At 37.3% G+C, this 24,224-nt stretch overlaps 2 protein-coding genes across 3 annotated transcripts; one reads left to right on the top strand and one right to left on the bottom strand.

Moving 5' to 3' along the window:
• Window positions 1-779: 779 nt before the first annotated feature.
• Window positions 780-16,176, bottom strand: LOC306860288 (PAT complex subunit CCDC47-like). The gene is made up of 13 exons (XM_079401908.1): window positions 16,081-16,176; window positions 8,151-8,443; window positions 7,710-7,802; window positions 7,458-7,632; window positions 7,246-7,367; window positions 7,094-7,159; window positions 6,879-6,980; window positions 2,989-3,099; window positions 2,464-2,549; window positions 2,283-2,341; window positions 2,074-2,183; window positions 1,824-1,991; window positions 780-1,735 (listed from the first exon to the last, which is right to left on the bottom strand). The coding sequence occupies exons 2-13, from the start codon at window positions 8,433-8,435 to the stop codon at window positions 1,655-1,657; spliced, it is 1,458 nt and encodes a 485-aa protein (XP_079258034.1). The 5' UTR covers window positions 8,436-8,443; window positions 16,081-16,176; the 3' UTR covers window positions 780-1,654.
• Window positions 16,177-16,951: 775 nt separating this feature from the next.
• Window positions 16,952-23,852, top strand: LOC306865695 (DDB1- and CUL4-associated factor 7). 2 transcript variants are annotated; one of them, XM_079410446.1, is made up of 7 exons: window positions 16,952-17,463; window positions 17,765-17,923; window positions 18,429-18,540; window positions 21,074-21,192; window positions 21,288-21,497; window positions 21,594-21,711; window positions 22,592-23,852. In XM_079410446.1, the coding sequence occupies exons 1-7, from the start codon at window positions 17,326-17,328 to the stop codon at window positions 22,762-22,764; spliced, it is 1,029 nt and encodes a 342-aa protein (XP_079266572.1). In that variant the 5' UTR covers window positions 16,952-17,325; the 3' UTR covers window positions 22,765-23,852. The 2 variants fall into 2 exon arrangements, with proteins under 2 accessions (XP_079266572.1, XP_079266571.1); XM_079410445.1 differs by having other exon boundaries at window positions 16,974-17,463; window positions 22,589-23,844.
• Window positions 23,853-24,224: the final 372 nt, after the last annotated feature.

Genomic DNA, 24,224 nt, shown 5'->3' with positions numbered 1-24,224 from the left:
TAAAAACTGTGATATTATGAAATATTGCATTTTAAAATACCTTTTCTATTTTAATATATTTTAAAATGTAGTTCATTGCTGTGATGGCAAAGTTGAATTTTCATCATTACTCCAGTCTTCAGTGTCAAATGCTCCTTCAGAAATCATTATATGCTGATTTGTAGTAACATTTATCAATGTTAAAAACAGTTGCGTAATACTTTTGGGGAAACTGTGATGCCTTTTTCGGGATTCTTTGATGAATAGAAAGATCAAAAGAAAAGCTTAAATATTAACATTATAAATGTCCTTACTGTTACTTTATCAAATTAATGCTTCCTTGTTTCTTTAAAAAATATTATTGACTTGAATATTATTGGCAAATATTTGAACAGTAGTATGTATCTGTATAACTCAAGCATGTGTCTATTTACTTTATTAATTATTGTCTAGAGTTTAAGTTCAAGTATGTAAATGGATAATTTGTATTTTCAGAATCTGTAACAAGTAACCATTTTTTCCACCATTGTTCAACTTTGTGCCTTTACTAGTTCACATTTTAATTGGCTCATCAGTTCTACAAATGAAATGCATGACAAAAATAAACTAATGAATTAATAAATGTGGAAATCCATTCTCTTAAAAAAAAAAATCAAAATGCTAGTAAATAATAGCTTTATAAGAAACACAGCATATTACACTGCAGGGGTGGACTACATTAACGCTAACATTTACGCTTTTGAAATACATTTTAGAAAAGATTTAATAATCAGCTGAAATCAAAGACCATGACAATGAGAAAAAACAGGTTTTCAGTGAATGTTTTATTTAGTTAAGCGTCTCATTAACAAATGTTACCGAAAAAAATGGTTACAGGCAATGTTCACTCATAAACATGATACAAGCTCATGGATGCTCTGATCGACTATTAACTTAACGATAAATGAAAATTTCACCTCTGTTAAATACGTATGAAGGAGCTTGTGCTGCCTTGACAGTGACAATTCACAGTGGGCCTTTGCTCATAAAAAAAAGAAAGACTGAAAGACAATGACAATGTGCCTATTACTCATCTATAAAACGCTTGCAATCATGAACTCTTAGAAATAGGGTTAAGGAAGCACTGTAGTACAAAAAAGCTTTCTTACACACCCAGTTCCTTTTAAAAACACTCCCAGATTTCACTTTTAAAAGAAGCATAGCTGAAACTTTAAGGAGATGAAGTTACATCTCTGGGAGTAGAAATGAAAGCATAGGTCCTCTACACAAAGCTTTGGAGGGTTCATACTGAACTCCAGGAGACAACTGAATTGGAAAAGTTTGGCTAAAGTGGCAAGTTGGTTTGAAGAGGCCCAAAAGGTCCAGATTATTATGGCAAAGCCCACAAAAAGCAATAGTCTTGCAATTAAAAACCGCCATGCAATTAGGCAGACAACTCATGCTTGAAATGATTGCTACAGTAAAACATGTTCAAACAGTTCAGATATCTCCAACCCAGTTGTCTTTTAAAGATCAGATTTACTCCTTAATCAGCTGCTTTCTCCTGATTGGACAGAGCGTTTCTATGAGTGCAATAGCAGCCAATCGTATGGCTTGCACATTCATGTAGAAGAGTGTACATTAGCAGGTGTGGAAGTAGTAGATTCTTTCTCTAATGACTATGAACGTGTGTGTCTCACATGGCTTTCACTTTGATCTGCTTCATTTTCATCTGCTTCTTCTCCAGCTTCTTCTGGTCGCGACGTTGGGCGGCTTCCTGAAGAAGAAGAAAATTATGTATCGATGCAGATAATGGCACAAAAAGAGAAAAGATCCGATTTGAATTATACAGTACAAACACACACCTCTAAGCGGCGCTGTCTATCAGGATCCTCTTCGTTCATGATCTTCTCCTTTTCCACTCTCTTCTTCTCTTCGCGGCGCGTCTGAGCAGCCTCCTGTCGCTGAGCGTGAGTTTGCTTCAGGAAGTTCTCCTCCACGCGAGCACGGTTTCTGTCTGCTTTCTGCTTCCCCTGAATAGCCATGTGAAGCAACCAGTTAACCTTCTGTTACTAAATCAACATGCTGTTGTTCACATTGTGCGTGTGCACTCACCTCTCTGTTGAGACGAAGCTTCTTGACCTTGTCCACGCTGTAGATCACCATGTTCATCAGAGGCAGCAGACTGTCCATATCTTTGGGAGATGTGTTACCCATCCCAGGCACTGTAAAGTACAGCATATTAATACACTGACAAACGAGGAATGTTTCAGTGTCATGCAGGTACAGAGAATTGGCATTTGTGGATTATGAATTTCTCTCACCGTTAAATGTAAACAGCAGTGTTTTCTTTGTCTCGGGCAGCTTTAAGGGCTGACCTTCCCTAAAAATAGTTTAGAAACCATTAACATTTATTAACCAGTAGAAGCTCCTCCGACACACTGGAAAAATAAGAACTACTAGGAGAAAAAGGAATAAATAAATAAATAAATGAATAAAACTTACTCTTGCATAACTTTTGGACCAGAAAATTGGTCCGAAAAATGGATGGACTCAATCTTGTCAGCATGAGTGGTGAGGTAATGTACCATCTGAAAACAGAAGAATAAAAACAGTGCTATTTTAGTATAATTTATATACTATTATAGCATCTATTAATATTTTGAATTACCTTTTATTTTTATATTTACATTTTTTCTATTTAATTCTAGATGTAGATGAATTCTACGTTTCAGTAACGTTATTTTTATTAATATTTTTAAACATTTCTACTTAGTTTTTATTTCTATAATTTTAGAACTTCAGCTTAAACTTTTATTTAAGTTAGTTAGTTGCTAAATCAACATTTTAAATTTTCATTTAGGTTTTTAAAGTTTCTTTTTAAGTTTTAGTTTTCCTTAAATTAACAAAAAAAATTTAATAGTTTTAGTTCCAATATTAATTTCATTATAGAGTGCCCCCCCCCCCCCCCCCCCCCCTAGTCTTACGACAAACTCAATTATCTGGGAGACTGTGATGTTCCGCTTTTACCTTGTTGTCCATCACTCCATCTGTGACCTCTCCCATCTCTGATAAAATGGCCAGAGATTCTGGGATGCCATATTTTGCCCCTGATTTGGGCTTATCACCACAGAACTCACTCTGTAAAGAAAACAAGAAACAAGAAATTCAGCACAGACCAGTTCCTGATGACATTAAAACTACAAAAAAAACACAAACAAAACCTGAGATATCCTTCTATTGCCTCACAGACTACACACAAAAACAAACATACAGCAAGAGTATTGCAGTTTCATTTGCAAACAAACAAATTGTATGTGTAATGAACTGCACAAAAAAACCAAAGAGTTATTGGTTTCAATCTGTACTCATTTTTAATAATTATATTAACTTAATATCAATAAATTATTATATTAATTAAATAACACAAACATTTAACCGTTTAGATTTTCTTATCGATCCACCAGTTCACATTTACAGCTCTGCGTGTTTGCAGGGTAAAAACATGGGTCGATTTTCACATTGGTCTGAACAAAAACAACCCAATGTTCCTGCAATACCGGAGGCTGCATAGGACCCTATTTTTTGGGACAGCGCCATCTATTCCAACAAAGGAGACCTGATTCAAACATCAAACAAACATATGCAAAGACTAGATCCATGGAAACTTTTTATCATTCCATCTTATTTTTAATGTAAGAGCTAGCGTGAACTTGAGTTTGAGGCGGTGCCAGCAATCTCCATTTATCCTATTTAGCTGTGCAAAACAGATCATTGTGCTGCTGGATGTTGTAAATTAGTATTTTTTATTCAAATTATTTGATATTTATTAAAGTACCAATAATCACATTAATTTATACCGCAATTATTTTACCATTTACTGCACTTTAAGTGGGTCACACAACGTGAAGCGCTGCGGCTAATGAACTGTAGTCTTGCACAAACAAGTCTTTCCATCCAAGAAAACCGAATTTAAAACTAGAATATATCGAAATAAATTAGTTTAAATATTTCAAGAGGGTTACCAATGGGTATGTTTAGGGTTAGGAGTTGGTTAGGACAATAATTAAGTGTATACAATTAAACAACTACTTAATACCTTAAAAATAATAATATACAGAATTAAATAGCAAGTGCTATAAAATAGTATGAGCCACTAATACATACAAAAAAAAAAAATAATAATAAAAAAAAAAAACAACTACGGGGTCCTAGAAATGCGGTCCTGAAACTACAGCCTCTCTATTGCAGGAATACCCTACTTACAACAACAGCCTTATTGAAAATGCACATTCATTTTCTGCCAGCAGAAGGCACTTTCGAGCAATTTCCCGGTAAAGCTGTACACAAAGCAGCAGCACCTGACTTTGAAATGTGCAGCGCTCATGTTTACTTAATAAAATCATAGGCTGCATCCGAAATTGCCCCCTCTACCCTCAAATAGTGCACTACAGGTACATCTCAAAAAATGTGAATATAAATGTAAAAGGTCAATATTTTTTGTCACTCATTTCAGAAAAGTGAAAAGTGATTACACATAGAGTGAAATATTTAAAGTGTGTGCCTTTATTTCTTGAAATTTTGATGATTATGGCTTACAGATAATGAAAACCCAAAATTCAGTGTCGCAGAAAATTTGAATATTACATAGGATCAATGAAAAAAGGATATTTTAAGGATAGTATGTTCATTTATATGCACTCAATACTTGGTAGGGCCTCCTTTTGCATGAATTACTGCATCAGTGCTGCGTGGCATGGAGGCAATCAGCCTGTGGCACTGCTCAGGTGTAATGGAAGCCCAGGTTGCTTTGATAGCGGCCTTCAGGTCATCTGCATTGTTGGGTCTGGTGTCTCTCATCTTCCTCTTGACAATACCCCATAGATTCTCTATGGGGTTCAGGTCAGGCTAGTTTGCTGGCCAATCAAGCACAGTAACACCATGGTCATTGAACCAGCTTTTGGTACCTTTGGCAGTGTGGGCAGGTGCCAAGTCCTGCTGGAAAATGAAATCAGCATCTCCATAAAGCTTGTCAGCAGAAGGAAGCATGAAGTGCTCTAAAATTTCCTGGTAGATGGCTGTGTTGACTGTGGACTTCAGAAAACACAGTGGACCAACACCAGCAGATGACATGGCAGCCCAAATCATCCCTGACTGTGGAAACTTCACACTGGACTTCAAGCAACATGGATTTTGTGCCTCTCCACTCTTCCTCCAGACTCTGGGACCTTGATTTCTAAATGAAATGCAAAATTTACTTTCATCTGAAAAGAGGACTTTGGACCACTGAGCAACAGTCCAGTTTTTTTCTCCACAGCCCAGGTAAGATGCTTCTGACGTTATCTCTGTTTCAGAAGTGGCTTGGTAGCCCTTTTCCTGAAGACGTCTGAGCTGGTGACTCTTGATGCACTGACTCCAGCTTCAGTCCACTCCTTGTGAAGCTCTCCCAAGTGTTTGAATAAGCTTTGCTTGACAGTATTCTCAAGCTTGCGGTCATCCCTGTTGCTTGTGCACCTTTTCCTACCCACATTCTTCCTTTCAGTCAACTTTGCATTTAATATGCTTTGATACAGCACTCTGTAAACAGCCACACCTTTCAGTAATGACCCTCTGTGACTTACCCTCTTTGTGGAGGGCGTCAATGTTCGTCTTCTGGATCATTGCCAAGTCAGCAGTGTTCTCCATTATTGTGTTTTCAAAGAACAAGAGATACCCTGAATTTATACTGTAGGGATGGTCATTAATTGAAACTCAAATGTAAATATTCTAATATTTTGAGATACTGATTTTTGACTTTCATGAGCTGTTAGCTCTAATCAAACAAAAAAATTGAAATGTTTTACTTTACATGTAATGAATCTAAAATATATGAAAGTTTCACTTTTTGAAATAAGTTACAAGAAACTTTTTCACGATATTCTAATTTTTTGAGCTGTATTTTATTTTGAGATGTAGAATTTTTTTAGAAGCGCTCGTCCACGGCGTAATACAGCGTAATACAACAAAGGTACAACATTAATTGTAAATTGACTATTAGGGTTTATACATAATTTCCGTGACAGAGTTCAAGATAAATCCTTCAATCTTACTACTGGAGCTGCCCGTATCAAATTATTATTAAACAGCAAGCAAACTATGCAAAAGCGACAGTCCTTCCGGTGCACTCAGCGTCCGAATTCACTCACTCATTTTCATTCATGAGTACAGGGGGCGATTTCAGATACAGTCATAGACTTTTGAAGTTTAATTGTCACATTAAGCTGTATTGCAATTTTGGTCTGTACCCACATTTAAGACCTCTTGAAATCCTAATTAAGACTTTATTGTACAATTTAAGACTTTTTATGACCTTAAATTTGATCCAAGTAAAGACTTTTTAAGGACCCGCGGGAACCCTGGTATGTAATTAAAAGACAAATGTTTGCCAATTTTTTTCAAATAAACTATTTTAATTCAACAGACAAAATAATCTTATTCAAAAGTTTGGGATAAATACTTTTTTTTTTTTTAAGAAGTGTCTTTAGCTCACCAAGGGTGAATTATTTGACCACAAATGCAGTAAAACCAGTAATATTGAGAAATATTACTACATCTTAAAATGACTGTTTTCCACTTGAATAATTTAAAATGTAATTTATTTCCATAATGGCAAAGCTGAATTTTCAGCAGAAAATATTCTAACATGCTGATTTGCTGCTCAAGAAACATTTCTTGTAATTATCAGTTTTGAAAAGCAGTTTGAAAAGCGTTTATTTAAAATAGAAATCCCTGCAACATTTTTTTTTCTGTTACTTCTGACTGATCCATTTTTACAGAGTAAACGTATTCACTAAAACAAATCTTACTGACCCCTAAAATACGAACAGCAGTGTAAATAATATTCTACTTTATATAAAACATGTAAATCATTAATGACTAACCAGGTCCTGCATCTCTTTCTGCAGGCGTGCAATGGCCTTCCGACTCCCCACAGCAAACACAAACGTGTCCATGTCCTCATCATTCAGAGTCACTTTAACTTGCTGTGGATAAGGAAGAGTAAGACTAAGAGGAACATCTTTTTTAAACATCCATTTGAGACACTACTTGTAACCAGTCTATGCTAATACATCAGAGATTGTGTGTGTGTGCCTACCACTTGATCACAGGCTGGTCTCATCATCCTGGCCAACACATTCAGCAGGTCTTGTCTTTTCAAAAACTGCAAATAAACAAAAATGACACCATTGTGAATGCACAGACATCTATCAAATACCTTTCTTTCTCGTATTCACATGAACACGCTACCTTAAGCTGAATCAACATGCCCTCACAGCAGACACGTCCTGAGCACCACAGGTTGTAGATGTGCTCATTCTCCTGGTTCAGTTTCCCCGTACTGGTGGCCTCCTTACTGGTACCATCATCCCCTAAAAATAAAGACGAAGAGTCAGCCAAAAACAGAGGTAGAGAAAGCAGCATAAGAGGAAGAAACAAAGTGGAGAGAGAGGCACACTTACCCACGAGGGAAAAGTTGCTCTCGAGAAGTTCTCTGTGGGAATTAAACCAGGCCTGGGCAAGCCTGCTGTTCTTGTTTTTGCCAATTATGTAGTTCATAATATAGGCAAGAAGACCTGTGACCATCAGGATCTCCATGTAATAACTCTCCCAGCTGTTCTGAAGGTGTGCTGGGACCTGTTACGTACATACAAACAGTCATCTAAGGAAGCCAATCAAGTGCTTGTAAAGTGCATTTTTCATTGAATTAGTACCTCTCTATATATAAGAGTGTCTTTGAATGAAGGGTTGGTCTTCTCATAGCCCTCAAACTCCTCATTGTCATACTTGTTGTACATGTCTTGATCCTGTAACATTGATCAGATCAAATTAAGATTAACTATGACTTGCAGAAAAACAGAAAGTGAAAGTGAAGTGACATACGGCCAGGTATGGTGACCCATACTCAGAATTTGTGCTCTGCATTTAACCCATCCAAAGTGCACACACAGAGCAGTGAACACACACACACACACACACACCGTGAACACACACCCGGAGCAGTGGACAGCCAATGTCATGGTATTGAGGGTGGAGAGAGCACTGGACATTCACTCCCCCCACCTACAATGCCTGCTAGCCCGAGACTCGAACCCACAACCATTGGATTACAAGTCCGACTCTCTAACCATTAGGCCACGACTTCACATTTTTACCTGTGCATCAGCATCTTCAAACTCATCCTGGCCATCCTCGTTCTCTACTGTGGCCTCGTCTTCGTCTTCCTCTATAGGTGTGGATGAGGGGGCCGCTCGTGGGGGCGGCTCTTTCTCCACATCGACTGCTGGGTCCTCGCTGACATCCTCAAACTCAGCAAAATCATTGTCATCAAACTCAGCGATGTCCTCACCGTCATCAAACTCATCATTGTAGCGTCCCCTAGTGTCCGGCAGGGCCAGCAGCAGCAGCAGGGCTGGGAGGAGGAAGACCAGGTGCCTCATGGCTCGACCTGGACAAACAGACAATGACAAATGAACTGAACTTGTTTTTAATTAGACAATATAATTCGATTAATTATACTACTGTTCAAAAGTTTAGGGTTAGTAAGATTTTATGTATTTGAAAGAAGTCTAATTCTCACCAAGTCTGCATTTATTTTTAATTCACAATACAGTAAAAAAAAAAAAAAAAAATTATATATATATATATATATATATAGTGAAATATTATTATTATTAGTCTTCAGTGTCACATGATCCTTCAGAGACCATCCTGACAGTGGCGGCTGGCCAATAGAGGGCGCCGCCCTCCCTGAACCACACACACAAAATAATAATTATATAAATTATTTAAATGTATATTTGTATGGTGTGATATATTAGAAAATCTTCTGTGAAAAATATGTTTTCACATCACCATATGACCTCTCTGCCTGTCAGCACGTCTCAATTTCAGCTGAGGGGCGATAGAGAAATCGTCCACAGGAGGCGGGTCTTTGTAGAATTTAGTCAAATGCTGATTCAAGATATAAATATATTCAAGATGTGACATAAAATTTAGCCAATCAGCATTCTCAAATCTTAACTGAAATTGGTGATTTTTCTGTCGCCCAAAGCTGCTAAAATCAAGGCTGGTCTGTAGTGGCCCAATTTTCAATTACGTGACAATGGCGGACTCAGGTGTTAGTAATTCCGGACACGAACCTAACTCTGTACAACCTCTACTCCAATGTCCGTCTGAGAGGAGAACTTTGGCAGAAAAATTGAAGGTAAAGGAGCTGGGTCCAGATCAGCCTGACCTCTTAATCAGACAGCAGACAAGTGAAAAAGGGAAGAAGTACACGCGAAGCTACTCTTGCCGTTGGTACACCAAAAAGGCCTGGCTATGTGGATGCGTCTCTGCTAATGCATTATTTTGTTTCCCGTGCTTGCTGTTTAAAGCAGCTGGGGCAGATCCAGCATGGACAGTTGCGGGAGTGAGATATGAAGCACCTGTCTGAGAAAGTAAGAAAACATGAGAACACCAGCACACCTGGATAATTCCGTCAAACTAGCCATTTTGGGAAGAGTAAACATCGCTACTCAGTTAGACGACGGCCACAGGATTGCGATAAGAAAACACAACGAGGAGGTGGATAAAAACAGGTATATTTTATCCAAGATAATGGATTGTGTTAAGTTTTGTGGGGATTTTGAGTTGGCCTTGCGTGGGCACGATGAGACTGACTCGTCAGACAACCCTGGCATTTTTAGGGGTTTAGTGGATTTTGTTGCCTCGCTAGACACTTTTTTTTTCTGACCTTGGTGGAGTTTCTGCCTCCTTCTCCAGGTCACCTAAGCGAATCACCGTGCTTGACCAAGTGGTTGCGCACAGACTTCCCAGGGCCTCTATAACACGGTGGAACTTCAAAAGTCGTGCTGTAAACACTGTGTACGAACACAAGGATGACCTTTTAAAATGTTTTCAGATCATCAGAGACTCAGGGAACTTTGATTCCTCAACTGTAAGAGTCAGGGGGTTTTATGAGGATGCTTGAAGATGAGGCTTTCTGTTTTTTCCTGGCATTGTTTCACAAGATCATGCCAAATGTAGACATGCTATTCAACCAGCTGCAGAAGAGGAATATCGACCTGGTCTACATTAAAGCAGCTGTCCAGGGATTCAAACAATCAGGTAAATACCCTTTACTATTGGCTGATAAAGCTGTTGTTAGAAAGATTCGTTGTCTGTGAAATCTTAATTGTGCCTTGCCATCAAAATGAATGATTGCCATAGAGCACATCTATTTATTTATTTTAATTATTATTTATTAACATCTTTTGGCCCAGGGACTCAATTCCCTTTCTGTGTGGGGACAGTGCATCATCTGACCAGCAGCACCAGCCCAACAAGTGACCGAGGACACTGGGACCAGGAGAACAACGGAGGCTAGCTACAGAGGTAAAACACACACACACAAACAAAAACACAGACAAAAGATGGCATGTAGATTATAATTATAAAAAAACGGATGATTAAATGCCAACAAGGAAAGAGAGTGAAAAGTATTATGTTTTCACAAAAACAAGATCCATAATGTTTGAGGTTTAGTATGGGCGTTATATTGTAAATAATTATTCCATAAAATGTAAATTATTTTTTTGTTCATAAGCATTCTTGTAGTGACTCTTTGTAAATGTGTTATTTTGTGAATATAGTATAACATAGTATAACACATGCCATTATCTTGCCTCTGTGGGTAAGTGGATATAACATCTTTTGGTGACAAATAAAAGGAATTTATATCAGACCAGTCCAGTAGCATAAACCTAGCCACTGTATTAAGATATTAAGCACTAGTTTGACCAACTAGCAGTCAGCCAAACAGTAAACTTAAGTCTACTTTTAATTTAACTGACTAAAAAAGATAGGAACTGTAGAAGAAAATAATTACATCACTAACTTTTAAGACTAATCTAAGAAAGCTATGTAGCTGGCCTCCGTATATAAAACATATAGATCACAGTTATAAAACAGATGGGCCATGTCATGTATCAAAAAAGTGCTGATCAGTCACAAGTAGCATGACGACGTTTCTGTCATCCATACAAATGGGAAAATAATTGAGTACATAATATACTTACATGTAGCAGAAAATAGGTGGTTTATTTATTGAAATGCTACTGTAGACCTTGTTTTGTTTAGGAAACCAATAGCAAGTTCAAGATCAGGAAGTGCAATGAGGAATACTGGAGTTTAAACATTAGTAATAATATAATGTGCATGTTATGTTCACTTAGGGCTGGGCGATATGGCTGAAAACTGTATCACGATATCAGTGTTTCATATCGGTCGATATCGATAATTATTGATATTTTTTTTAAGGTGGTACATCAAGTTCGTGGTATTACCAGTCTTGGCGGGGACGACGGTCTTGCATAATTTGCAGACGACATTTGGTCTGACTACGGTCAGACTTATAATATCCAAAAAACTGCCATACTGGCGAGCTGACTTTCTCTTTTATTTACAATTTCCTCGCTCGCTGCGGCACTCATTTTCTGCTTATGAAGAGGAATCCAGCAGACCAGCCAATAGGGTCTGGCTGCAGACGTGCACTCTCAGCCGCGCGTGCGCACTTAGACACGAGACAACGATATGGCGCAACCAAACGTGATACTGTTATATGATTGGCTGTTAGCGTGTCACTCCCTACGTTGCTAGGTTACCAGAGAGCAAGTGCCTTTGTTAATGCAACCAAACTTGCTTCGCAAGCCTTTGTTTTCTTCAGACGAAGAATATAAAATATCGAACGTTTTATCGAACACATTTTTTATTGATATCGTTCACGTGTCTATCGCGATACATATCGTTATCGTTTTATCGCCCAGCCCTATGTTCACTCAGAATCACTTTGATAAAAACGTTTTACAGGTAAGTGATCCCATCCCGATTCATTCCAAGGAGTGATTTTCCTTCACCCAGCACCTCGTTAGTGCAACATTGCTGCATGGAGATTTGTTTCCACAACACAGTGTGACGTTTCCTGAATCAGCACTTGAAACAACCGTGGAGGCATACCCCATGCTGAACAAGGCCAAGCTCAAAACAGAACTGTCCCTCATCTATGAGAACCCTGAGTTTAGGGTTGGCAGTGGTGCAGTTCCTCTGTACCAGTTTTTCATTGAGAACAATCTTCAAAGTACTTTCACAGAGACTGTCAGTCTTCTCAAGATCATAATCACCACGCCTATGACAACAGCAGAGTCAGAGAGGTGCTTTTCTACTTTGAAGAGGATCAAAACTTTCCTAAGAAATACAATGACCCAGGATCGCCTTAATGCTCTGGCAATGCTTTCTATTGAGAAGAAACTGGTCAAAGACATTCCTGACTTCAATAAGAAAGTAGTTGAGAAGTTTGTCAATCAGAAGGAGAGAAGAGCAAAATTCCTGCACAAATAAGTTAAAAAAAACATGCAGGTTTTTTTCACCACATTGATTTTCTTGTACATATGGTTATCCTCAGATTTGAAAACCAAGGGTGACAGAGCCTTTTCAGTTAATGCCCCTCGTCTATGGAACCAGTTACCTCTAGAATGCCGCCTTGCACCTTCCATTACCAGTTTTAAGTCAAGATTGAAAACATATCTTTTTTCCTTAGCATTTTAATTGCAATTTTATTGATGTTTTATTGGTTGTCTTGTTTGCTCCTTTTTTGTTTTCTTTTTTCATTTTAATTTCTGTTACATTGTTAAGCACTTTGGATAGCTTTGCTATGTTTAAATGTGCTATATAAATAAAATTTACTTACTTACTTACTTACTATTTGTATCAGTCATGGAAGTACCCAAAATTTAACTGAGACTGGTAAAATAACTGATCGGAGATGATTTAATGAATAAACCGGTAACCAGATGTTCGTTAACTTTGTCTGCATTGCAATAAATCATATTGCTTTGATTTATTGTGAATTGTTATTGTGAAATTGTTTGCTGTACCAGTGTGCCACAGCCCCACCTCAATTTTTTCACCAGCCGCCACTGCATCCTAATACGATGATTTGAGAAACAAGACACATTTCTTATTATTATCATCATCAATGTTGAAAACAGTTGTGCAGCTTAATATATATATATATATTTATATTTTGAAAATGTAATACATTTTTTGCAGGATACTTTGATGAACAGAAAGTTCATAAGAAAAGCATTTATTTGAAGTAGAAATTCATTACAAAACATTACAAAAGTCCTAGCTGAATAAACTTTTTTTTCTCATACTGATCTCTAATATTTGAACAGTAGTGTATATCCAGTCTTATTTGTTGGTATACAGACTAACGTACAAGAACAGAGTAAATATTTGACAACAGCATGACTAATGATTGATTACATAGGCGATAAGCAGCCCTTATGCATCTTTTGGTGTATAATCAAAAACATTCCACCTCAAAAATTTAAAATGGCCATATCCCATTTAAAAAAAAGTTAGTGTTTATAACAGATACAAAAGTTAAATGTTATAGAGCTGACCGACTAACCGTGATCTATATAAATAAATATCAGAGGGCGATCGTTAAAACAACAGCATAAGATACTTGTCAAACTCTTGTAACATTACAATTTAAAAGCTAGCGTTTGTCAAACCCCACCTACAGCCGTCCCTACACCGGAGGTGAGACCAACGCAAAGACTTAAATGTTAAAAGAATTAAACAAAGTAATGTTTTAACATTAGAACGAAAGTTATTTTTAATAAATCTTTAGCACTTCTTAATTAATGAAACCATTCAGCATTCATCCTAAAGCTTTTCACTTTAAAATGAGGTTAGTCTAGTTTTTTCCTTTTAAACAGCCGTTCTAATCCACAGGAAAAATGTTGTTTGTTGTTTTATTTTAAGTAGCATAATTCCTTTATTTACTCTTTGATTTTTGTCAAGCTTAAGACTTCTGCCGTGCTATATAACCCAGACTTTTTTCACTTTAAAAATTCGGTTACGCAAGTTTTTTTTTTCTTTCTTCTAAACATACACCTCTAAGCCACAGGAAAATGTTTTATTTTATTTTAGTTATTCGCACTTAATTCCTTTATTTACTCTTTGATTTTTGTCAATCTTAAAACTTGCGGTGGGGTATATCAGTTACAACGCACGTATGCATGTACAAATATCTAACCGGAATGAAAGCGAATGTATAATGCGTAATAAAATCAGTATTCCTCTTTGATTTTCTTGCCGTAAGACTTGTTATCTGTTGAAACAGACAGACAGCCTCTAAACTTTTACAACATCACACGATATGCAAAATATCGCGTCTCACACACCGCAATGAAACGAGAGAAGGTTTGAAGATGGCAGGCAGAAACCGTGACGCGTTATAGGCTACCCTATCAGTTGCATGAGCAAATATCAGGATGAAAACTGGTAAAATAAGAGAGGATTACTCTTTGATTTTCTCGCTGTAACACTTGCGGTGTGTTATCTATCAATTGAAACAGACGTACGCAATTAAACGTCTAAAGTTTTACAACATGCACCTGCAATTGCGGCGCTCTTCTGGTGCTGCAAACGGTCTAAAGTTCACTGATCTAAAGCTTCTCCATTGCATCTATTTTATGACATACGCCTGCGAGTGTGAACTCTGTCAAAAGTTTAGGCAGGAGTTCACTGACTGGTCAAAGGATGTGCGCCCTATTGAACCTTTTTTATTACACATCTGGTGAAGTTAAAAGTTAGGTAAAGTTGAGAATTGAGTATTTATAATGAATTTATAATCTATTCGAATGTGGCTTCAAACTGATGTTCAGGATGAGATGAGATGGATAAAGAAGTCGTCGATAACGACAAACTTAAATAAATAGAGGCCCCAAAGATGATTGTTTTAATAAGATGGTCTATGGTGTTGGAAAATCTGGTTTAATTTAGTTCATTTTACCTAGTTTTATTTCTTTTTTCACTCATATGTTTTTCAACCCTCACCACAAACATAAACATGCACTGCAAACGCAAACAGGCACCCAAACACACACTTAACACATGCACAAAAATAAACAAACACTCAACACAAACATACACACAAAACACAAACACTCAAACAAACAACCCTACAGTTAAATATTTAGACTTTTATGGTGTGTCATACAAACTTTTACAAATAAAAACTTTTAGAATCTCACCGGGTATCTCTACAAGATGATAAAAAGCGGTATGATTAAACAACGATATAACTTTTATTTTAACAAAAAAATAACACTTAACTTTGTTTTATCATTCAGCTGTAGCTGAAACCCTATAGCGGAGTTATTCTATGCATTATTGCAACTATAGATGCTGAAAGAGTTCATTAACCTGTTTAACTCTAAAAATGTGAACAATTTCACTTAAGACTAGTTTGACAAACAAGGGTACTCTCATAAAACATTCCCGGAACCAATGTGAAGCATTCTAACAAGTACAACCGTTGCAGAAAATGTATTATAGCACCGCAGTAAAACTCTGGATGTGTGATCAACCAACTTATCAGACGTTCAACATATTATCACCCCGTCTAAATACTGTAAAGCTGATATAAATCCACCCAGCTTTATATCAAGCCGATGTAAAGCTTCTTTGACCATTTGCATTGTTAAAAGCGCTATACAAATAATATTGACTTGACTTGGACAGGTGGGGGGTGTACACGAACAAGTGTCCAGTTATGGGTGGGGGGGTGGTTTTTTTATGACACCCTCAATCAATCAAATTTTGGACATATAAGTAAAGTAAAGTAAAGTACATATATAGTATACTACTGTCTCTCTCTACAGGCAGGTGAGCCTACCCCTGTTCTACCCCATCCCCCATGAGTCCTGTTAAGCCAGACTCACTGCACTATTTTCGGCTGCCCAAGACGAAAGATTGGCATCGTGAAACAATCGTGGCGAATCAGAAATCGCCACGATTGTTTCACGATGCCCGTCTTTCGTCTAGGACAGCCGAAAATAGTGCAGTGTGTCTCTGGCTTTACACTCATACTGATGATAGCTTGCTTGCTTGCTTACTCGCTAACTTACACGATCCACCTTAGAAACCGCACGCGACATTTCTGCGCCACTGTCACTGCGTCGAAAATTTCATTTCACAGCTTTAATACAAAAAGTCAACGATAACGTCAAAAACACACAGACTTACCAGTAAATTTCGGCGTTTCCCTTCAGTGTGTGACAGCAGCTGTACCCCTCACAGGAGAGGAGAGGATCATGTGACCTACTCTACCCACAATGCTGTGCGAACCCTGACAACCATGTCTATGCTGACAACAAGGAAAAGAAAAGATCGGGGCGTTTATGTGCGCTGATAAATGATTAACCCTTTATTATTAATGTAACCTACTGTTATTACTTACGTATGCATGAGAGGCATATTTAGATACACTAGTTAGCTAATTGTATAAATAATTAAATATATATTTTATATGTGAATAATACAATCAAAATTATATTTATTTATTTATCTGTATTATAATTATTGATACAAATAATTTATTATATTTAAATTATGATATAATTTAAATATAAAATATGTTATAATATTATGTCTTTAATACATTCACATATGATATATTTTGACGGTTAGACAGTAATCCCAATAAACTATAATCATTATTACTGAAAACTATATAAAGGCTGATATTTTCTGAAGCCAATGTAAATACAAATATTAAATTTCTAACGGCTCGGCACATGAGTTTGTATTTATTTATTTGTTGCATCTCGGACATCCATATTTGTCATTGACCCTTGTTTTATATTTTCTTAAAATTAGTTCTGAAATCTGTTATTTATCTTAAGTCTTCAGGATTTTAGATCGTGTTCTGTTTTTTTTTTTACTAATATGTATATCTTGAGCCACAGTTAATATCTATTGTACAGTTTGTTGCTTTTCAAGGCTAAATGTAATTGCTGAAAAATTATGAAACTCTGCCCAACATGATGTGAAGGTAAAATGATCAAGTAGCAACATAAATCTATAAATAACCTCAGCAGCCCCCATTTTCTGTCGAGGACTTTTATTTTGAAAAACGCACATCCTCAGACCAAATGCGCCGTTGAGCGGTCGGGCCTATTTCAGGGCTTTCTAAAGTTAGAATTAAAACCATTGGGACTAAGCAAAAACATGGGCCTTTAGCTACACGCACTTTAGAGTATTTGATGGTGATCTGTGCGCTTCACTAAGCAGGTTTTGGGTCGTCGCAGCTCGTCGTTTTCGCGGCCGTTGCGGAGGGGATTGTTATGACATTCTCTTTGTCTCGCGCTGCACAAACACAAGACCATCTTTCTCGCTGAAAGAGCCTTTTTCAGCCATCGCTGCCAATCTAGGTATTGTTAACGACCCAATTCTAACTGATTCTCACCGGTCCGATCGAGGGATTGAAACATGTCGTTGCACGGTAAACGAAAAGAGATCTACAAATACGAGGCGCCATGGACCGTCTATGCCATGAACTGGAGCGTCAGACCAGACAAGCGCTTTCGCCTGGCGCTCGGCAGCTTCGTCGAGGAATACAACAACAAGGTGAACAGCTGCGTGACACCAAGACATCCAGGGTCGCTCTGTGTTATGTCTCGGCTTTGTTTTGTGTTGCTGTCAGATAGAGAAGTATGCTTGAAAATGTAGAGTAACGTGTTAGATGCAGATGCACGAGAGCTAATAGTGTGCAGTAATAGAGTGTTGGTCATAGATGTCAGATAAATAGTGTGGTGCCTTATTTGTATCATGCTTGTGGATAAACGTTTGCCAGCTGTCAGAACTCCTCATCTTTATGGATGCAGTAGATTGATATTGTTGCATCAGCTGCTTGTTTTGTGATGTTCAGGTCCAGCTGGTGGGTCTTGAGGAGGAGAGCTCAGAGTTTGTATGCAGGAACACCTTCGATCATCCGTACCCAACCACCAAGATCATGTGGATCCCTGACACCAAGGGCGTCTATCCAGACCTGCTGGCCACCAGCGGAGACTATCTGCGCATTTGGAGGGTATGTACACTTTCTGCTACACATTCATGCTTGACTGCACTGCGCAAGCCAACTTGAGATGAAAATTGAACTTATTTAATCATTAATGCATGTTCCTGGTCTTGCTGTGAGCATGCATAGGTGCGCTCAAAAAAAATCTAAATGTATCAATTTTTTTCAAATGTAATAACTTCGTTAAATGCTCAATATGCTGTTCCTCTGATGTGGTTTTCCTTTCCCACTGATGTGGTATATTAACCAATAGCCAAATAGCTAGACATTTTCGTGGCATTTTTTTCTCGATCTGGCTTGATTGAATCTGTTTCTAATTAATTTCATGGTGAAATGTCTATATTTTTCAAATAAATGTGCACTTAACAATAGTTCTCAATAAGACCAGGAATGAGTGTTAAGAAAGATAATAGGGTAAACTCAGTATATATATATATAACTCAGTATACTCAGTATAAACTCAGTATATATATATATATATGAAGTAAGTGAACTGTATGTATCTGGTTGGCAGGTGAATGACACAGAGACCCGTCTGGAGTGTCTCCTGAATAATAACAAGAACTCTGATTTCTGTGCACCTCTGACATCTTTTGACTGGAATGAAGTGGATCCCAATCTTCTGGGTGAGAGCCCACAGTTGTGTGGCATTGTTGTAACCATTGATTAAAACTATTTAATAGGGGTGCTCCGATCAGGATTTTTGAGGCCGATCACAGAAAGCAGTATCTGCCGATCCTATCACCAATACCGATCTTTTTAAAGCCTTCTTTTTATGTAGAATTATTTATAGTGATACTCCAGGATTTTTAGACATTTATTCAAGGCCTGAATTTCATTTTTGAGAATGAATTCCCCCCTTAGGTGACTCTTGTGAGAGGGGATTTTTTAATTTGAGGGGTGGAGGGGGTATTTTTTAGACATTTTAAAAAAATATATATTTATCTCCCCTAAATGTTTGATCATGCAGTGCATTTTTGTTTTTACAATCATGCAATAGCTTACACACAGCACAAGCCTGATTTTGTGAGCTGTATATGAGGTGGCATTTTATGCCAGGTTCACACATAGGCCTACTCCGTTTACTGCAGTCCATGTGTGGTACGCAAGCAGTGCAGAAGCAGCACTGACTGCTTTCACACAGGAGTCTAAAACTGATCTGTGGCTGTTTACCACAAACACAACATGTATCCATTATTTTGATTTCAAATCCAAACATTGTCACTGAAAATGCTTTTTCAGCATTGTGATTATTTTTTTACACAGTACAGAAATACAATCTTTCACAGACGTGTTTAAACACAATAAATATAAGCAAAGCAACACATTATTCAATGCATTTTACTTTTGCATTTACTTCTAGATTTATATATTAAGTTGCTCAAGTGGCAAAACATTTAACCCCGGTTTCACAGACGAGGCTTAAGCCTAGTCCGAGACTAAAATGCAATTCTGAACTGTTGCAACTGAAAAAAACTTGCACTGACTGATCATAAAATATATCAGTGCCTTTGTTTTGTCTTAAAATGCACACCAGTAATGTTTTTTTTCTAAGCATGTTATAAAAATGATTTAAATGTCCTAATTGAACTATGGCCTAATCCTGGTTTAGTCTAAGCCCTGTCTGTGAAACTGGGCCATAAACTACTTTTCTTACGTTATCACAAACTTACCATTGACAGAAACAGTCAGCTCTACTGCTTTTCCTTTTGCATTTAAATCTTTATTACAAGCAATCCTGTGGTTCATAAAGAACTTTGTTTTTCTACCTCCAAGAGTACCATTTATTATTGCCTTATCTAAAAGTGCTCTTTCCCTTTAAACCTAGACAGAAAGCCCTATGTGTTGACGTGAAACACAGTAGACTTTAATTATATGCATTTATGGTGTTATTACTACATTTTTGTATCAATCCATGTTCATATTTACTGCACGAATGCGCTGTTACTTTAATTCAGCGCGTGCCGTGGAAACGATCTCTGCACTGCTGCAGACACACCGCTCCTGGAACGCACCGCTGGACCGCAGCCGTGTGCAGTGTGAACGCTTAAATCCGTTATGATGAGCGTGGAAAAAATACGCACCGCATAAGAACTGCAAACGGATGTGAACCTGGCGTTATGTGTGTGTGTGCGCTGAATGGTTTAAACACTGGCAAGAATTAAAAAGAAATGCAGTTTATAAACTATAGTGACGACGCGACCCTGCCTCGATTGTGCAAGTGACAGTTCCTGTCAACTGTTCAGCCTGCAGCTCGCTTATAGTGCAGACGCAATTTGATTTGAAGCCGTTTGCGCATATTGAGAGAGAAAGAGAGCGCACGCGATGATTCACTCATGTTGTTTGTGAAATTACATCTCACATAAGGTTTTCAAATGACCTTCTAAGTTATTTAATGTAGAAATATGAATTGTACCTCACCTACAGCATTATAATTATTTCACCCGCGCCGGACAAAGACTGAGATGGTGCGCTGCATGTCGTGCCAAATCTCTCACAGTTTGTTTGTTTTTTTGTTTTTTTTTTTTTTAGATCTGCCTTTTTAGAGACCGCCGATCAAACTTCCCCCAAGCGATTATCGGCCGATAGTGATCGGCACCCCTACTATTTAAAATCATTTGTGTTAATTGAAATACAGCAAAAATAAATATAGAAAACATATATTTTACAAAAAAAATACAAAATGTATTTAAAAAACATATATTTAATAAATGCTCAAAATATACAATTTAAACAGAAAAATTAATTATTTCAATTTGAAATGTTACTTTTGCATTTTGACGACTAAATGTACTCCAGTTTTCTGGGAGGTTTTTGGCAGTGTTGATAGTGATTGTTTACTAAAACTATTAGAAATATTTTTTGTTAATTTAAATAAAAAAATATTAAATTAAAAATTTAGGAAAGTTGTCTTGGCAATTAACTGGTAAGTTTAAGTTGAAATGCTAAAATTACTAAAACTTCAATAAAAAGAAAAACATAAAATTAAAAGTAATAATAGAAGATATAAAAGTAGAAGCTAATTTAAAATAGAAGTAGTTTATAAGAATATTGCATAAATAGCATTTGTTTAGGAGAAAAATGTATGTTTTACACATTTGTATGCTTGCCACTCAAAAGATGGTCAGTGTTTCATGTATGTGCGTTTTCTGTTTTTAGGCACTTCTAGTATTGATACCACCTGCACGATCTGGGGTTTAGAGACAGGACAGGTCCTAGGAAGGGTCAACCTGGTGTCAGGCCATGTCAAAACACAGCTAATTGCTCATGACAAGGAGGTGAGGAACAACTCACCCTAGTGCTTCAGATTCTTCAGAACTGTGTAGTTAGTAGCGTTCTCTGTATAAAAAAAGCGTTTTTCATTGGCTTTCAGGTGTATGACATCGCATTCAGCCGTGCAGGTGGCGGTCGCGATATGTTTGCGTCTGTGGGAGCAGATGGATCTGTGCGCATGTTTGATCTGCGACACCTGGAGCACAGCACCATCATCTATGAGGACCCTCAACATCACCCGCTGCTGCGCCTGTGCTGGAACAAACAGGACCCCAACTACTTGGCCACAATGGCCATGGATGGCATGGAGGTCTCTCTTTAAGTCCCTCTTTACTGTATTAACATATTTGTCTCTATCTTTTCTCATGTCCCTCATTTTTGCCATCCAATGTTTTACATTTGTCAGGTGGTGATTCTGGATGTGCGTGTGCCATGCACACCTGTGGCTCGTCTCAATAATCATCGTGCCTGTGTGAATGGCATCGCATGGGCGCCCCACTCCTCCTGTCACATATGTACAGCAGGTTAGAAACCAGCCCGGCTACATTCACAAACACACACAACATATGTATGTACGTGTGTGTGTGTATGTATGTGTGTGTATGTGTATATATATATATATATATATATATATATATATATATATATATATTGGTAAATATGATCAAAGAAGGCTGTGAAAATTAATCTGCATTGTTAATCCTTTTGATATTTTATTTTAAAAAGTCACAAAAATCTAACCTTTCATTGGATGATAATCATTTAAAATGGGGGGGAAATATCATTATGAAATAAAAAATTTTAATTTAGTAAATATGTGACCCTGGACCACAAAACCAGTCATAGGGGTCGATTTTTAGATTTATACATCATCTGAAAGCTGAATAAATAAATTTTCCATTGATGTATGGTTTGTTAGGAACCATATTTGGCCGAGATACAACTGTTCAAATCTAAATGAGAAAATCGCCTTTGAAGTTGTCCAAATGAAGTCCTTAGCAATGCATATTACTAATCAACAATGAAGTTTTGATATTTACACTTGGAAATTTACAAAATATCTTCATGGAACATGATCTTTACTTAATGTCTTTATGATTTTGGGCATAAAAGAAAAATCAATCATTTTGACCCATACAATGTATTGTTGGCTATTGCTGTAAATAAACCTGTGCTACTTATGACTGGTTTTGTGGTCCAGGGTCACATATTCAATTGAGCATTTACTAATATATTATTCAAATCAAACATTAACGTAAACACATGCACTAGTTTTGAATTCAATGGTCCAGTTGTGTGAGTTCTGTTTTCGTTTGGTCAGTATCAGTCTATAGCAGCAGTGACAGTGCCGTTTCAAACAAGTCTTCTTTACTTGGCCCCCTTTTCTTTTAAATCCCACTGTAGCGGACGATCACCAGGCTCTGATCTGGGACATCCAGCAGATGCCGCGGGCCATCGAGGACCCCATCCTGGCTTACACGGCCGAGGGAGAGATCAATAACGTTCAGTGGGCCTCCACTCAGCCTGACTGGATTGCCATTTGCTACAACAACTGTCTGGAGATCCTGCGGGTGTAGAGCCGAGGCTTAAAGCGCCTCTGTGCCTCCTACAGGCAGCATTGCTGGAAGAGAGTCTTTCATGGAGCAGAGACTTGTTTTCTAAACATCCTGAGGTCTGGGGTTTTCAAACAGGAAACCGTATGAACGGGCCGATGGGAACAACAGTCTGAACAATGTGTGTGCAACTTTTGTCTGGGAGAATGAAGATGTGTGAATGAGTATCTGTGTTTCTGCACAATATATTATATTTGTCTGTTTTCCTACTTGCCGGTGTCCCAGAGTCCTCATAATGGGATCTTCAAAACAACTGTAATTGCTATGATTGTATGGCCATTTGTGTAAGGAATGATACATGTTTATTCTACTTGACCGGTAAAAAACATTTTTGAAAACGGATTAGAAAGATGTAAAATTGCCAATATGGACAATATAAAACTACCATTTCATTAAGATGTAATTACTTACTTCAAAGATTAATACAATTTTAAAGGTCCTCTGAACTTCAGATCCAGTTTTTTCTTTTCAGAAAGGTGCCATTTTTTTTGTATCCTTGGAAAGTTTAAAAGACTGGATAGTATGGAGATAAAATGCTTGACGTCACCAAAAAATAATCATAATTGTTCCTCAGACATGCTCACGACTCGCATAGCGGTTAGTTGCGCTGTTGAAATCAATGTTTGAGTGGGCAATGTCTTTTTCATTTAAAGATGCATTACTGAGAGTTCCCGTAATATTTTTCCCCATGTTGTTTTTCATTTAAATAAAAGTTAGTCCCCTTTCAGCATGCTTGTGCTCGAAGTGAAATGTGTACTGTATACATATATAAATATTATGTACAAGGTAGGACAAAAGTGTCACTTTTCCAGAATAACTTTGCATTGCGAGTCATTTGGTCGGTCCATGAAACTGTTGTGTTGTTACACAAATATGATGTAGTAGTAACGCCACACTTTTCGGTCGAATCAAAAGAGAATTTGCAAGGCTGTGTGGGATCCTCATCCTCACCTCACACTCTTAGATGAAGGGTTTAAATGTAAGTAGTTCTGTATGTGTCCAGCCATGATGCTTTTCTATTAATAAACTCACTTAAACTCTTGTTCTTTCATAAAGCGTCCTATGTTAATTAATCAAGTAAAGGCCAGTCAACAAATATTTATGGCTGTACAGCGTATCAAGGCAAAACTGGTTATTGGCTGATATTAGAGATTATTTTATTATTGGTTAGATATTGGATATTTAATTCTACATGCTCATTTCCTTTATTTCTGTGTTCTGATTAAATTTGCCATCTTATGCTCACTACTAAGTTTATTTTTAAGAACACTGTTAAATGTAAAATTTTGCCAATTTTAATTTTATACTACCTATTTTAATATTAGATAATTAGCATTTATAACCAGAGATGCTATCGCTGAAAAATACTATAATAGTTTATAAAAATACTAAAAATAATTATTAGCTTGTTTGTATTGAGCATT

Source organism: Barbus barbus (genome assembly GCF_936440315.1).
Source record: "Barbus barbus genome assembly, chromosome: 4".
NCBI lineage: Eukaryota > Metazoa > Chordata > Actinopteri > Cypriniformes > Cyprinidae > Barbus > Barbus barbus.
The sequence above is the reverse complement of the archived record's forward strand: the minus strand, read 5'-3'. Positions and strand labels throughout refer to the sequence as shown.

Bases quoted from the DNA above. Each gene is read 5' to 3' on its own strand.
- LOC306860288 (XM_079401908.1), bottom strand. From the start codon at position 8,435: ATGAGGCACCTGGTCTTCCTCCTCCCAGCCCTGCTGCTGCTGCTGGCC. The intron at 3,100-6,878 runs GTTAGTCATTAA...TTTTCTTTACAG, and splicing joins AGAAAGAGATGCAGGACCTG to AGTGAGTTCTGTGGTGATAA. The intron at 2,184-2,282 runs GTGAGAGAAATT...TGTACTTTACAG, and splicing joins ACTGCTGTTTACATTTAACG to TGCCTGGGATGGGTAACACA.
- LOC306865695 (XM_079410445.1), top strand. From the start codon at position 17,326: ATGTCGTTGCACGGTAAACGAAAAGAGATCTACAAATACGAGGCGCCA. The intron at 17,464-17,764 runs GTGAACAGCTGC...TGTGATGTTCAG, and splicing joins TCGAGGAATACAACAACAAG to GTCCAGCTGGTGGGTCTTGA. The intron at 21,712-22,588 runs GTTAGAAACCAG...TAAATCCCACTG, and splicing joins CTGTCACATATGTACAGCAG to TAGCGGACGATCACCAGGCT.